General features: G+C 41.0%; 2 protein-coding genes across 2 annotated transcripts; one reads left to right on the top strand and one right to left on the bottom strand.

Moving 5' to 3' along the window:
- Positions 1–207: 207 nt before the first annotated feature.
- Positions 208–3,842, bottom strand: LOC308377107 (large ribosomal subunit protein eL22; the record flags this gene model as incomplete). The annotated part of the gene is made up of 4 exons (XM_080853671.1): positions 208–416; positions 2,867–2,991; positions 3,208–3,318; positions 3,792–3,842. The coding sequence occupies 4 exons, from the start codon at positions 3,840–3,842 to the stop codon at positions 272–274; spliced, it is 432 nt and encodes a 143-aa protein (XP_080709797.1). The 3' UTR covers positions 208–271.
- A 368-nt stretch (positions 3,843–4,210) lies between these two features.
- Positions 4,211–12,671, top strand: rnf207b (ring finger protein 207b; the record flags this gene model as incomplete). Its single annotated transcript, XM_080853575.1, is given in 18 exon segments — positions 4,211–4,230; positions 4,232–4,408; positions 6,964–7,096; positions 7,270–7,414; positions 7,731–7,812; positions 8,035–8,110; positions 8,436–8,561; positions 8,747–8,793; positions 9,453–9,525; positions 9,740–9,808; positions 9,946–10,014; positions 10,236–10,354; positions 10,568–10,745; positions 11,257–11,442; positions 11,545–11,596; positions 11,682–11,799; positions 12,278–12,361; positions 12,515–12,671. Coding segments are annotated over 18 exon segments (1,911 nt in total).
- Between the last annotated feature and the right edge of the window lie 6 nt (positions 12,672–12,677).

The raw sequence follows: 12,677 nt of genomic DNA, 5'->3' as shown, positions 1-12,677 counted from the left end.
TTCCAAGGACAGTCCACTGTACCAAGATTTTTTGAAAGCCTACTTTTAAAGTCTCTAATGCTGTACAGACTGCTATGCTTAGTGATATGCTTTCATGAGAATAGCCAAGTAGATTAAAATAGTAAATATACAGAGAAATAGTGTGCCTAATAATGAATACGCTGTTTCAAACCAACACAACTAAAGAAAGAGCCATGGTCAACTGAATATGAAATATCATAAGAGTACAATGATTTATTGAATGTACAAAAAACAGAGGAAGGTGTTACATTTAATCCTCATCCTCTTCCTCCTCCTCATCCTGATTGATCTGGAAATAGCGTAGCTCGTAGCTTTCCTTGGTGTTAGCCACAACGCGTAGCCAGTCCCTGAGGTTGTTCTTCTTCAAGTACTTCTTCGTCAGATATTTCAGGTATCTGCAGTAAAATAACAATTTGGATATGTAATTAGAGTCTAAGCAAAAGAAACTAAAAGCAAAAATATAAAAAATTACAAGCACGAGTTTCAGCCATGTTTCTAAAATGTGTTCAACATAGAAAAAAATCACAAGAATTCAGGTACAAACTGCAGTGAAGGACCACATGAAGAAAACAATGCCATGATCTAGATCACTCAAACACTGCACTGATAAAGCCCACTGTATATCTAGCTTGTCCCCAAGAGTTGGTCAACAACGCTATCGAAACAGGCTGGCATTTTTTTTCTGCCCCAAGTTGTGCAATCATTTTTAAACCATAGCTACGTGCCATAACGCATCAGATCAGCATTCGTCTGATGTACTATGCGGTTTTGATGGAGTTAAATACAAATATTTGGCAAATACTTCACGTTTCAATATAAACCTACTTCTACACAAGTTTGTCTTCAACACCTCTCATACAACTGAGCATTTGAATGCTTATGGTCTCTGCTCTTACTGAGACAAGGACAGAGTACATTAACAGGAACATGGCTTACAGAGTAAGATCATGCAAAATAATGCAAGTAGTTCAACTGTGACATCAGGAAAGCAGCGATATTCAGTTCTATCAAAACACACACAGCTATCTTAGAAGCACTGTGTCATATATAATCTCAGCTACATATTTACATGAGTAAATTACTAATATACCACACAGTCCTAAAACAAGCCCTACACTCCAAATATGTATTTGAGGACATATTATGCTTTTCAGTTTTTTTAGTGTGTTTGCAGACCATTTACATGCATACAAAGCTTACAAAGTTACAAAGCCCAAGGTAGACGGCAGAGGGAGTAACTCTCTCCCACAGAAACCACTTTTCTCAGCAGCCTGAAATGCCTCGTAAGAATTCCAGCCCTTTTCCTTTGTTACAAGATGACGCAATCTCTTAACACAATCCTTATTGCCCTCCGAGCTGATCTATCAGATCACACTGGGCTCATTGGAGGGTACACAGGAGCTCTAAACGATTTTCAGACAGAGGGTGATGTGCAGTAGGAGCAAAACAAAGCTTTTTTTTAACATTGAAGCATGTAAATCTATTCTAGTAGACCCCAAAAATAAAATGATAAACATTGAAAATGAGCATAATAGGTCCTTTTTAAATAAGATCTAAAAGGTTCACGGCACCCCTTTCATTGTCAACAGTCAGCAATGTGTAGTATTTATAGAAAGCAGTATGCCAAGGAAGCACAGGAGAGCAAAGTCTGACATGTGCTTTAACCAAAAGTTGAGCCTGAGCAATCCATTTCATTACTTTATGATCACTGTGGTTTGCACAAAAGTTTCATAAATGTCATAGCGTGGTCATTAATTAAGATGACTGCAAGCCCTGTGTGACTGGCCACTTAACATAATACTGCATTCAGCTACAGCTCTCCCCACAGTAACCTAATGAGGACCTAAGACAAACCAATCTCAGAATGGGCCTTGAGCATGTCAGGAAGATCTGAGAACACCGGTGACAAGCCAGAAAGAGTGTAGGGAGGAGTTGGTCTGTCTTCAAATCAAAAAGTATAACACACTGTAGCCTTCAGAAATGTGACACCAATATCATTTCACTGTTACTAGCTACATTATAAAGAGCTGCTTCGGCAGCAGCCAACTTTACGTTGAGAATATCCTAATGGGTACCAAGAACTTTTAACTTCTTATGACACTTTCCTTTTACTGTAAAATTCAAATTACTTCTCAAATCCATCTCTAACCACAGTGTAAAGCTTTGTGGTACTAACAAAGTATATATACTTTTTCCATCTCACACTCAAAGTATACTGATGTAAAATTCCACCAAGGTAATGTTCATTGTTTTCACATTTGTCAATTCAATTCCATTACCCAATGACCTGTATGCCCAGTTAGTCATTGAAGTGCTGATCCTTGTAAAAATAGATGTAGGCCGACTCCTTGATGAGATTATTCAAAAGAACTATACAGTTATCTGACAGAATCATGAACAAACACTGTCAACCGCTACATGTAATTGCCTACTCCAGACCACCTCATCCAACAGATATACTTTCCATTCATCAGCTCTTTCGTCAACCACACATAGTAGCATAAAGAACCCCAAAAGGACAAATTACCCTCTATACGAACTAGCAGTGACAGAAAATAGATTGCAAGAGGGGGTACAATGCTTTCACCCTGCACACCACAAAACAGTGACCCCCTAATTTGATGACCGAAGAACTGGGCAAGAACAGTCCTCTATTTCCATATCAGCATAGCAAAACACTCACACACTGGCACAGACATGGCCCAGTCCTCACGATTTGTGCAAATCTCAGTAATGACACAGGGACTTGTGAGGATGCAATTAATGGAGAAGTTAGAACTTTAAAATGCACACACACGCACGCACCAAAAGTTTAATTGAAGGCAAAAGCATTCCACCACTATACCTCTTGGAGAAGGGCACCTCAGAAGATACTGTTATCTTGCTCTTGCTCCTTTCAATGCTCACCACACCACCTCCCAGGTTTCCAGCCTTCCCGTTCACTTTGATGCGCTCCTGCAGGAACTGCTCCTGTTGTGGGGCAAACCAAAAGATAGGAAGATGTCAACTGGTCCAGTTGGTATTAATTTACAAAGCATAGACATCAACGGGCATGGTAAACCTAAAGCTACGAATGCGTAACAAAATATTGTTCACATCTATGTGAATTACAGGAAAAAGATAGTAGTAATTCCTAGTTGACTTTTGTCATTTACAACACAACTACAAGTGCTATTTCTCACGTACAAAGTTGGCAGCATCCATAATGCCATCCTCAACGGGGTGGGTGCAGTCCAGGGTGAACTTCAGGACCTGCTTCTTCTTCTTGCCACCTTTGGCGGCTGGCTTTTTGAGTTTCTGTGTTCGGAAATAAAGCAACATTACTTGGAGAGAAACATCAGTACAGGTCTAGCTAATGTTAGCCATTTGATACTTATTTCCAGCTAACTACATACAGACTGAACAACTGGTATTTCCAAACACTATACATGCGTTTGGGTTAGAATATCCATTTAAATCACATGCGAAACTACTACTCGGAAGTTACTGTTACTAAATGAGTGGATGTAATTGAACCGCAGGATCAGTAGCAACTGGATCTGCCTGACGGCATGGTGTTACCTGCTACATAGCTAGCTAGCTACATGAAATTGCTACGAGGCCACAGGGTCTAGACACGGCTACAATTAAAAATTGGGGTTGGTGATTGTGATTTAAATTCTTGATTACGTAAACGGAGTTTAAAGACAAACACCGATAATTTATCAGCCTCTGAAAAGTCTGTAAACATTGGCAATATCCAGAACTTGAGCCCCATGATTTGTACGCACCAGCGGAGCCATTGCGAAGATTTGCAGAAAGGAAAAATTATTGGTGCGCATGCGTGAAGTAATAGCCTGTCAAATCAAACACCGTTATCATCGATTGATTCATTGTATCACAATTCGATTCTGTTTGACTTGGAAGAAGGCAAGCCATGGCCAACTTGTTATTTATTGAAAACCATGCCCCATGATTGATTCAAACACATTACTACAGTTCAGAGGATGTTAAAACAGCTGCAGGAGTTTGTTTAAAGCTACCACTCACTGGGAGGCTGACAACTGTTATGCAACCAGTTAGTTTGACAACAACTTCATGAGATATGTGATGGGTCAGAGGGCAGCCATCAGCACTGCTCCAATAAAGAATGCTCTATGAAAAGCACTGAGGGATTGGAGGTAGAGATATTTATGTCACTTGTTGACACATGGAAGGGATCTGGTTTCTCTTGTCATCAGGAACCATTCACTGTCCCATCACCACATCACCCACCCACTCACTTCACTCTACTGTGGCAAGTCCATGTCACTCATGACGTAGGCAGCGTCTCTCAAAGTCTCCCAGAGTCTTTGCCTGTCATTCATATCAGTAGGCAGACACGGCAGGGAGAAAACCAGGGGGTAATGTTAGAACTTCACTTTCGTTCTGAGTTGTGTGGTGGTTTTGCATGCTGTTTGATTTTGGATTTGAAGGCTGATTCTTGTTATGTAATGTGTTGTTTTGTATTGTTCAAAGGGAGCTTACTCTTTTGTATATTTAATTGCATGGATTGTTATTGGTCTGCTGTAAGTTAGAGCTAAAAGACCAGAATTTATTTCAAAATATGGTGTTTCAAGGAATTTTAAAAAGGACTACAGGAAACATTTGTTCACACATTTCATTAGCAGTATTCAATCAGTCTGATAGCTCACTCTTGGAAAACTCTGCAAAAGGCATCGGTCACACAGAGGAGCTGAACAATCTCCCTGTATTTCCAGATGTCTGGTGGGATCTTCTCCCCTTTGGATAACCTCTATGACCCAGACAGTGCCAATTGCCACCCCTTGGTGTGCCACTTGTGCCATGAGCAGTATGAGCACCCATGCCTGCTGGATTGTTATCATACCTTCTGTGCTAGCTGCCTCCGAGGCAGGGCTGTGGACAGTCGGCTAACATGCCCCCTGTGTGGGTAAGCATCTGAGACTGCATCGCAGAGGCCAGTTATGTAATACCTACTAAAACACTGACACTAGAGAGAGAAAAAGACTTTTCACCAAAACAAGTCAGTGACATAAGAGTACCTCTTATGTTTCTATTCCATTAATGCTGCTTACAAATAGTGATGATCAGACTTCAGAAGCATGGCAGGTTTCATAGGAGGATTGTTGTTCTTTATCTTGGACTCTATTCATAGAGCGAGGTGTACTGTAAGGGCACTGTTTGTCTCTCCCGCCGAGAAGGGACAGGGAATGGTGAAGGCAGGTGCTGGGGGGGATATCCTGTAAATCCTGCTGATGCGTTCGCCTGAGTATGTTAAATCCATGGTGGTACCAAAGGCCAAATAAACATACAAGACACCCTTACACATAGTTGATCTGGGGGTAATTTTTTGGCATAGTGTATAGTTCATGCAACTGTTTGTATTTGTAGGAGCTGATTTTTGCACCAAGTGGTTTTGCAAAAATCAGAGGGCTGATGAAGAAGTATGAATCTTGCCTAGTCACTCATTTGCTTTTTCACCTGTGTTTGTAGAACTTTTAAAGTTGATAGATTTTGTATCTTTTTGCACACAAGTTGCTTTTGACTCTGTTTGGCATCTAAAACCTTAACTTACATGAACATTGCATATACATTTTTGCCGTTATGTAGGAGTTTATATTATTTTCATAGTCATACAAAGCATTAATCTGTGATGGACGGCCATATTGTAGTCATGAAGTAATATCTGTGGTCTGTAGTAACTCACCTCATCATATTCGCCTGCCTTAAATGAGGGGTTTGTGTGTAACTTCAAAATAGGAACATAGTGTAAACTAGAACTCTTAGTGCCTTTTTTTTAGATTGTTTTTTACATTGCAAATGAATTGTACAAGGTGCAAGTGTAAACATTACTACTGATGTGACAATGTGTCATGTTTACCAAAGTGTACATTATACACAGCAGCACCATTTGAGACTCTCTTTTGCTAACTTTTGCTATTCTTTTCGCCACTGTGAGGTGTTGGATCTGTTACAAGCTACAGACCATGAGACTATTTCTGCCCTGGTCACCTTGGCCTCCGTTAGCCCCTATCTAGGAATTCCAGGCATAGCTATTTTGGCTATTTGTGGCATTGTTGCTAAAGCTAGATTAGACAATAGGAATGTCAATGTTGACCTTTGAAGTCTAAGCAGATGAACATGTGCTGGGTGCTGAAGAAAAGTGAAGAAAAGTGCTGGGTACTGGCACAAATGCCCGATTTAATTCGATTAGGATTCACAAGAAAATGATTTGTTTCCTTCCGATTCGGTTCAATAATAATTTGATATTAATTCGATATATTTTTTCAATAAGAATGAGACATGATATATAATACTATAAATAAAGCTCTAAAGGGAACACAAACAAACAGATGCAAATGGAAATGGATGGAAATGAAGACTAATTGTGAAAACGACCGAAGAAAAGGCCAAAGGCACATTGATTTTATTTGAGGCACATAAGGCTATAGGTGCTTTGAAAAACGAAATCAACCTGTCTCTTTCAAAGCAGAAGAAAAACAGGCAAGTATTTGGCTAAAAAGGGTTGCTAAAAATAAAAATTGGTGAGTCAAACGTTACATGCCATATTTAACAGCAATGAGGTTACTTTAAGATATGTGCAAAAACATCTCAACATGATGATGGGCTATAACAAAAAAAGAGACAGAAAAAGCAAATTAGCCTAAGAGTTCGATCCAGAAAGTTTACTGTTCGATATTGAATCTAACTAATTATTTAAAACAATTAATCAACAAAACAATATTTTTTGCACAACCCTAAACACTATTTGCTTCTGCATTTTGGTGCACAAACTTACATTTCAGAAACCTCCATTTGCCATACAGGCTATCATGTACCATATTGCTGTTCCCGTTTTCACGTTATCTTGACAGACGTGCCTGTATGTCTGTGTGTCTGTGCGTCTGTGTGTCTGTATGTGTGTGTTTGTATGTGCACTAGACATCAGACAGTTGTAAAAGGCATAAACCCACTTCCCCCCGAGGACCGTCTCCTTAAGTTCCTTGTGGACAATTCTACTGACAGCGAAGACACAGTGCAGTGTGCCAACTGTGACTTGGAGTGCAAAAAACAGGTCCTATAGCAGACACTCTCTCTCTCTCTCTCTCTCTCTCTCTCTCTCTCTCTCTCTCTCTCTCTCACATCCTCCTCTCTTTTGCTCGCTCATCCTACATACTTACCTACCTTCCTACTTCCTCTGACTGAAAGGAGCTCACCTTTTGTGTGATGTCTTGTGCATCATAACAGGATGTGGATGCAATGTATTATTGCAACACTTGTAGCCAGCCCCTGTGTGGAGACTGCAAGGACAGCACCCATAAGGCCAAGATGTTCTCCCGTCACGAGATCGTCTCCTTGGCTAAGCGCACCAAAGAGGCTCATAAAAAATGCGGTATGCAAAGTCACAAACACTACAGAGTTCCCAGGTTTCAATTGACCCCAGAACAGACTGGGGCCTTAATCTGGTCTTGATCCTTACTTAGATTTGTTCCAGATTGAGTCCAGTGTTGTACCATGAGCAGCATAAGTTGCCCTGAAGTTCCCCCGATCTCAGCCTGTTTGAATGGATGTCTGTGTGTTATGGTTGCTTGAGGATGTGCATTGAATGGATGTCTGTGTAATGGTTGCTTGAGGATGTGCAATGAATGGATGTCTGTGTGTTGTGGTTGCTTGATGTCTGTGTGTTATGGTGCATTGCCTCTCCCCAGCCCTCCATGAGGAGCTCTTCATCATGTTCTCCACTGAGAAGAAGTCCATGCTGTGCATCAACTGTTTCAGAGACATGCAGGTGTAAGTCAAACACTGCAGCACTGACATCACAAGCGCCTTGTTTTAATCTGAAAGATATAATTACTGATCGATCTTCAAACATTAATGTGTGTGTGTGTGTGTGTGTGTGTGTGTGTGTGTGTGTGTGTGTGTGTGTGTGTGTGTGTGTGTGTGTGTGTGTGTGTGTGTGTGTGTGTGTGTGTGCGCGTGTGTGTGTGTGTTTGTTTCTTTCGGTTTTTGTAGGGAGAGCAGAGCACACTGCATTGATATTGAGACAGCATATATGCAAGGCTGTGAAAGATTGGACCATGCCGTCCTAGTGAGTGGTGTAACATTGAGGGCTTCTGTGTTTCCACATCTTTCAGGCATAGGATCATTTTATGAACTACACAGGCACACATTCAAGATAAATGCTAGATAAATGTGCTGTATTATGTATCTGGTTTTACAATATGCAGAGTTTATTTACAAACAAAATGTGACAATGTATGCCTTATGATGCCTTATCAAAACAAAGTAATATCCAGTTTGAATCATCTTTTCTCAGATACATGTTATTCATTAAGCTGTTCTATTAGACCTTTCCCTATGAGAAGTGGCCCATGCCTATACACTCCCTTCCAACATGTTATGAAACCCAACAGGCAGTGAAGGAGCTACAGACATCAGCCCGGGAAGCCATCATTCTGCTGAAGGCCATGATTGGAGAGGTTAGGGCCAATGTGGATGAGGAGGAAAATGCTATCGGCACTCTCTTCAACAGCATGCAGGTAAGATGCACTACTCAGTCATCAAATGATCTTTTGTTACTCGCTAGTGTGAGCGGATTAGCGGTATCTTTTCATTCTCTGTGGTGAACTCTCAAACTGTGAATAATAAAAGTACAGAAACACGTGCAGTACATATAAAGAAAAGAGGCCCTGAAACTAACTTGCGCACACATTTTCATTTCAAGGAGAAACTGGCAGAAAGGAAGAAGATTCTCCTCAAGGCTGCTAAAAGGTGAGAATGCTCTTTTTTATTCTCACATCCATGACTAGGAAATCCACCTGGCACAAGAACCCAACATAAGCCTCTGGCTTAGACAGCATGCATTGCAAATCATCCTGAGTGGAATATGCCTTTCTTTCTTGCAGACAGTAAAATCAGTAAAAATGAGGTAGAACATTTGCATGGAGCTATAGTTCACCACAGATCTGTTTAGACTTTCACCATATGCAGGTCTAATACCTTATGCTTATATATTTATGTAGCCGGAGGCCGTGCTTGCACACAGTACATCACCAGTATAAGCCATTTAATGTCAACAAGCAGTCATATCATATTACTTTTTAAAGATGCTCCAGTGAAATCATCTCATAACATGCACTCAAGGCATAGTGTGTGAGTGGAATACCGATCAACTCTAAATAAATAATAATATGCAGAATATGAGATTCTGTGCATTAAGCTACAAGTACTGATGGACTCCTGCAACCATAATTTAATGAACTATGATGGTAAAACAATGTGATATTTCATAACAGACATAACTGCCACTGGGTCTTGGCTATGGCAGAGAATAGGCTGTTTTTTTTCACTAGCAGGAGTGTGTGCTTTAAAATGAGGATGTGTCTTTGGTTAAAACAGCAGTAGTACTGAATGTCACTCTCGTTATGCAGTCAGCACGAGGACAAGGAGCGAGCTTTCAAAGAGCAGTTGTCCCATTTAGCAGCTCTGCTTCCTACCCTCCAAGTATGAACTCTTTTGATCTATTTGCATGTCCATTTACATGTTCATGGATGATATTTTACATGTTCCTTTACACGTCCATAAAATTACTACTCACTCACTGTAAGGTGTTTCTGACAAATTCTCCACAGCATCCACAATTTCAAAGTTCAATAAAGGTAGATGATCAGAATTGTTCCGATCAATGATAGAGTCTATGTGTTTGTCTTATGTGTAGGTTCATCTTGTGACATGCTCTGCCTTCCTTTGTTCTGCCAATAAATTTGAGTTCCTGGACATGGGTTATGTAAGTACACAGGAAGAAAAGGTCACATTTTCCAATTAATGAAGCGTTTGTGATGTTGACGCCAGTTCCTCTTGATGGCTAGTAGTACAGATATGATGATTCCTGCAGTTCCAAATTAAATTACTCTTCTTCGTCAGCAACTGATGGAGAGGCTGAAAAAGATTGCAAAATTGCCTCACAGACTAAGGCCAACTCAGGGCAGTAAGGTAGGACATTTCTCATTTCATCTGTGCACATACATATTATATACTACCTCTATCTCCCAAAATGATTTCTCTGAAATGTCACAGGAGAATACATAACATGTAATATTAAGATATTAGAAACATACTGCATCATGCTCAAATCACAACTCATGAATGTCTGTGTGATGACTTAATGTGTTGGAAATGCATTATTGAAGAGAAATGACTCATGCTTTGGGCAGATAAACACAGAGTACCGGTCAGAGTTCGCCCGCTGCCTGGAGCCTCTGTTGCTGATTGGCCAGCGTCGCTCCGTCTCTGGCAGTGTCTCAGGATTGTGCCTTGGCAACTCCAGTGGGCTGTGAGTCTCCTCTTCAGGTTCTATATGTCTGTGATGGTTTTTAAATTGTCTGTCTAGAAAAGTTCCTCTGTTCCTCCTGAACAGAGCCTGATGTGCATGAAGCTGATGTGAATATTAGAAAAAAACACTACTTGAAAGTATGCTCTTAAAATGTCCCTATCGACAGATCCAAACCAATCTTGCTTTGTTTATTGGTTATGTTAACCCCTTCAGCTTGCAGTCTTCTCTCTGTGCACCCTGCCACTGTCCTGCTGTCAGCGACATGTCCCTGAGCTCCTCCGTGGTGCGGAAGCCCACCGCCCACCGCTACATCAGCACCAAGGTCCTGCTGGCTGAGGGTGGGGACACGCCCTTCACAGAGCACTGCCGAAACTACGAGGGCAGTTACAAGGTAAAAGAGGCAACTGCGAGGCCAGTTACAGGGTAAAAGAGGCAACTGCGAGGCCAGTTACAGGGTAAAAGAGGCAACTGCCAGGGCAGTCACAGGGTTAAAGAGGCAACTACAAGGGCATTTACAGGGTTAAAGAGGCAACTACAAGGGCAGTTACAGGGTTAAAGGTGCTCTGGGCTCTGTCATTCTACGGGTCTGATTAAGGAGAATGAAACTCTACGGATTAGTACAATTTGTACAGATGTGTTGTGTATAAGCCTAGTATTTTACCTCAGAATGGTGACTCCAGAAACTGAAGACAGTAAATTCATGAGCGTGAAACTCACACATTACTAACGTAGATGCTTTGTGAAAACTGACAGTTGACAACTCCAGATAGAGTTTGTTTATCTCTGATGAACGCAAAGAAACCATGAAATTCTGAAATTGGTTTCATTTACAGTTTTCTATAGTTTGAACAGTCTGAAATCCAGATGCTGATTCATATGGTTTCACACACTGTTGTATCCAGACCCTTCAGACTGAAATCCAGATGCTGAAAGACCAGGTGCAGGAGGTTCACAGAGATCTGACCAAGCACCACTCCCTTATCAAGACAGACACCATGAACGACATCCTCGAGAAATCTGTGCACATGGACCGAGATATTTCCACAGAAACATCCTCAGTGGAAAAGATGAGAGCCATGTTTGAAGAGGTGAGGACGTTGTAGAGCTCTGACCAGACATGGCATATGCATGGTATAACAAGCAGTGGTAAAGCACTCACTGCATGTAAATCAATTTGGTACCTTTCCTAGATCTGGGAGGAGACTTTTCAGAGAGTAGCAAATGAACAGGAAATCTACGAAGGTAGAAGGAGAAGAAAAATCTGAATTTAAGTTTAAATTAAAATGATTCAAATAAAGGATTTACCTGTTTACTTTTGTGCCTCCAGCACAGCTTCATGACCTGCTTCAGCTGAGGCAAGAGAACTCCTACCTGACTACCATCGCCAGGCAGATTGGCCCCTACATCCGGTCTATTGCCAAGGTCAAGGAACGTCTTGAGCCCAGGTACCAGACAGTCTGATTACACTGGTAGTTTTAGTCATATTGCATGTTTTTTCCCCACTTAAGGCCGATATATGCTCAGTTTCAGACGCAACGTGTAAGCACGTAAGCGCAAGCAATTCACCGCCAGAACAATAGGCTTGCGTAAAATTGCGCAAGTCTAGAAAAAGGGGCCGACGCACGCAAGACGTGAAAAGACGCGCAAGGGGCTCTGTCCATAAATCAGCCTTTAGAGCAAACAAATTACTCTCTCTCTCTCTTATATACAGTGTATATATACATATAATCTCAAGATGCTGTTTACAAAAATACGATTCAAGGTTCTTCTCAGTCTGCATAACCAATCTTCTTGAAGTGTTTAATATAACACATACAGTATAAGGTGTTTAATATAACACATTAAACCCCCCACTGATGTCCATGCCTATAGGTGCTCATGGATGCCTTTTAAGTTGCATACATTTAAATCCTTGTTAAACAGACTAAAAGAGCCCAAGGAGGTTAAGGACGATCGGGCAGAGACATTGGTCAAAATCTATGATGAGAGCAGTGCTACTGACTCCCGGCAAGTTCTAAACACGTATCACTTGAAATAACCATATATAAAATAATCATCTTTTTTTTTTTTTTTAATTAATGTCAATCATCTTTTCAGGAGAGCAAATGTAATACCATAGCAACCTTAACTGATTAAGCTGTCTGTTATTGTCGGGACTAGGAGTGACACATTCAGTACTGACGATGAGGGTCTGGAGAAATCGCTGGACAACTATTCGCTGTCGGATGAGACCACACCCGAGAGCAAGGACCACTACAGAGCAAGCAGGCAGAACAGTCCTACAGAACTATTGTCTCACAAGGAGATACCTATTTAGCACCAA

This window comes from Sprattus sprattus (assembly GCF_963457725.1).
Source record: "Sprattus sprattus genome assembly, chromosome: 16".
Taxonomy (NCBI): domain Eukaryota; kingdom Metazoa; phylum Chordata; class Actinopteri; order Clupeiformes; family Clupeidae; genus Sprattus; species Sprattus sprattus.
This window is presented reverse-complemented; position numbering and strand designations above follow the sequence as displayed.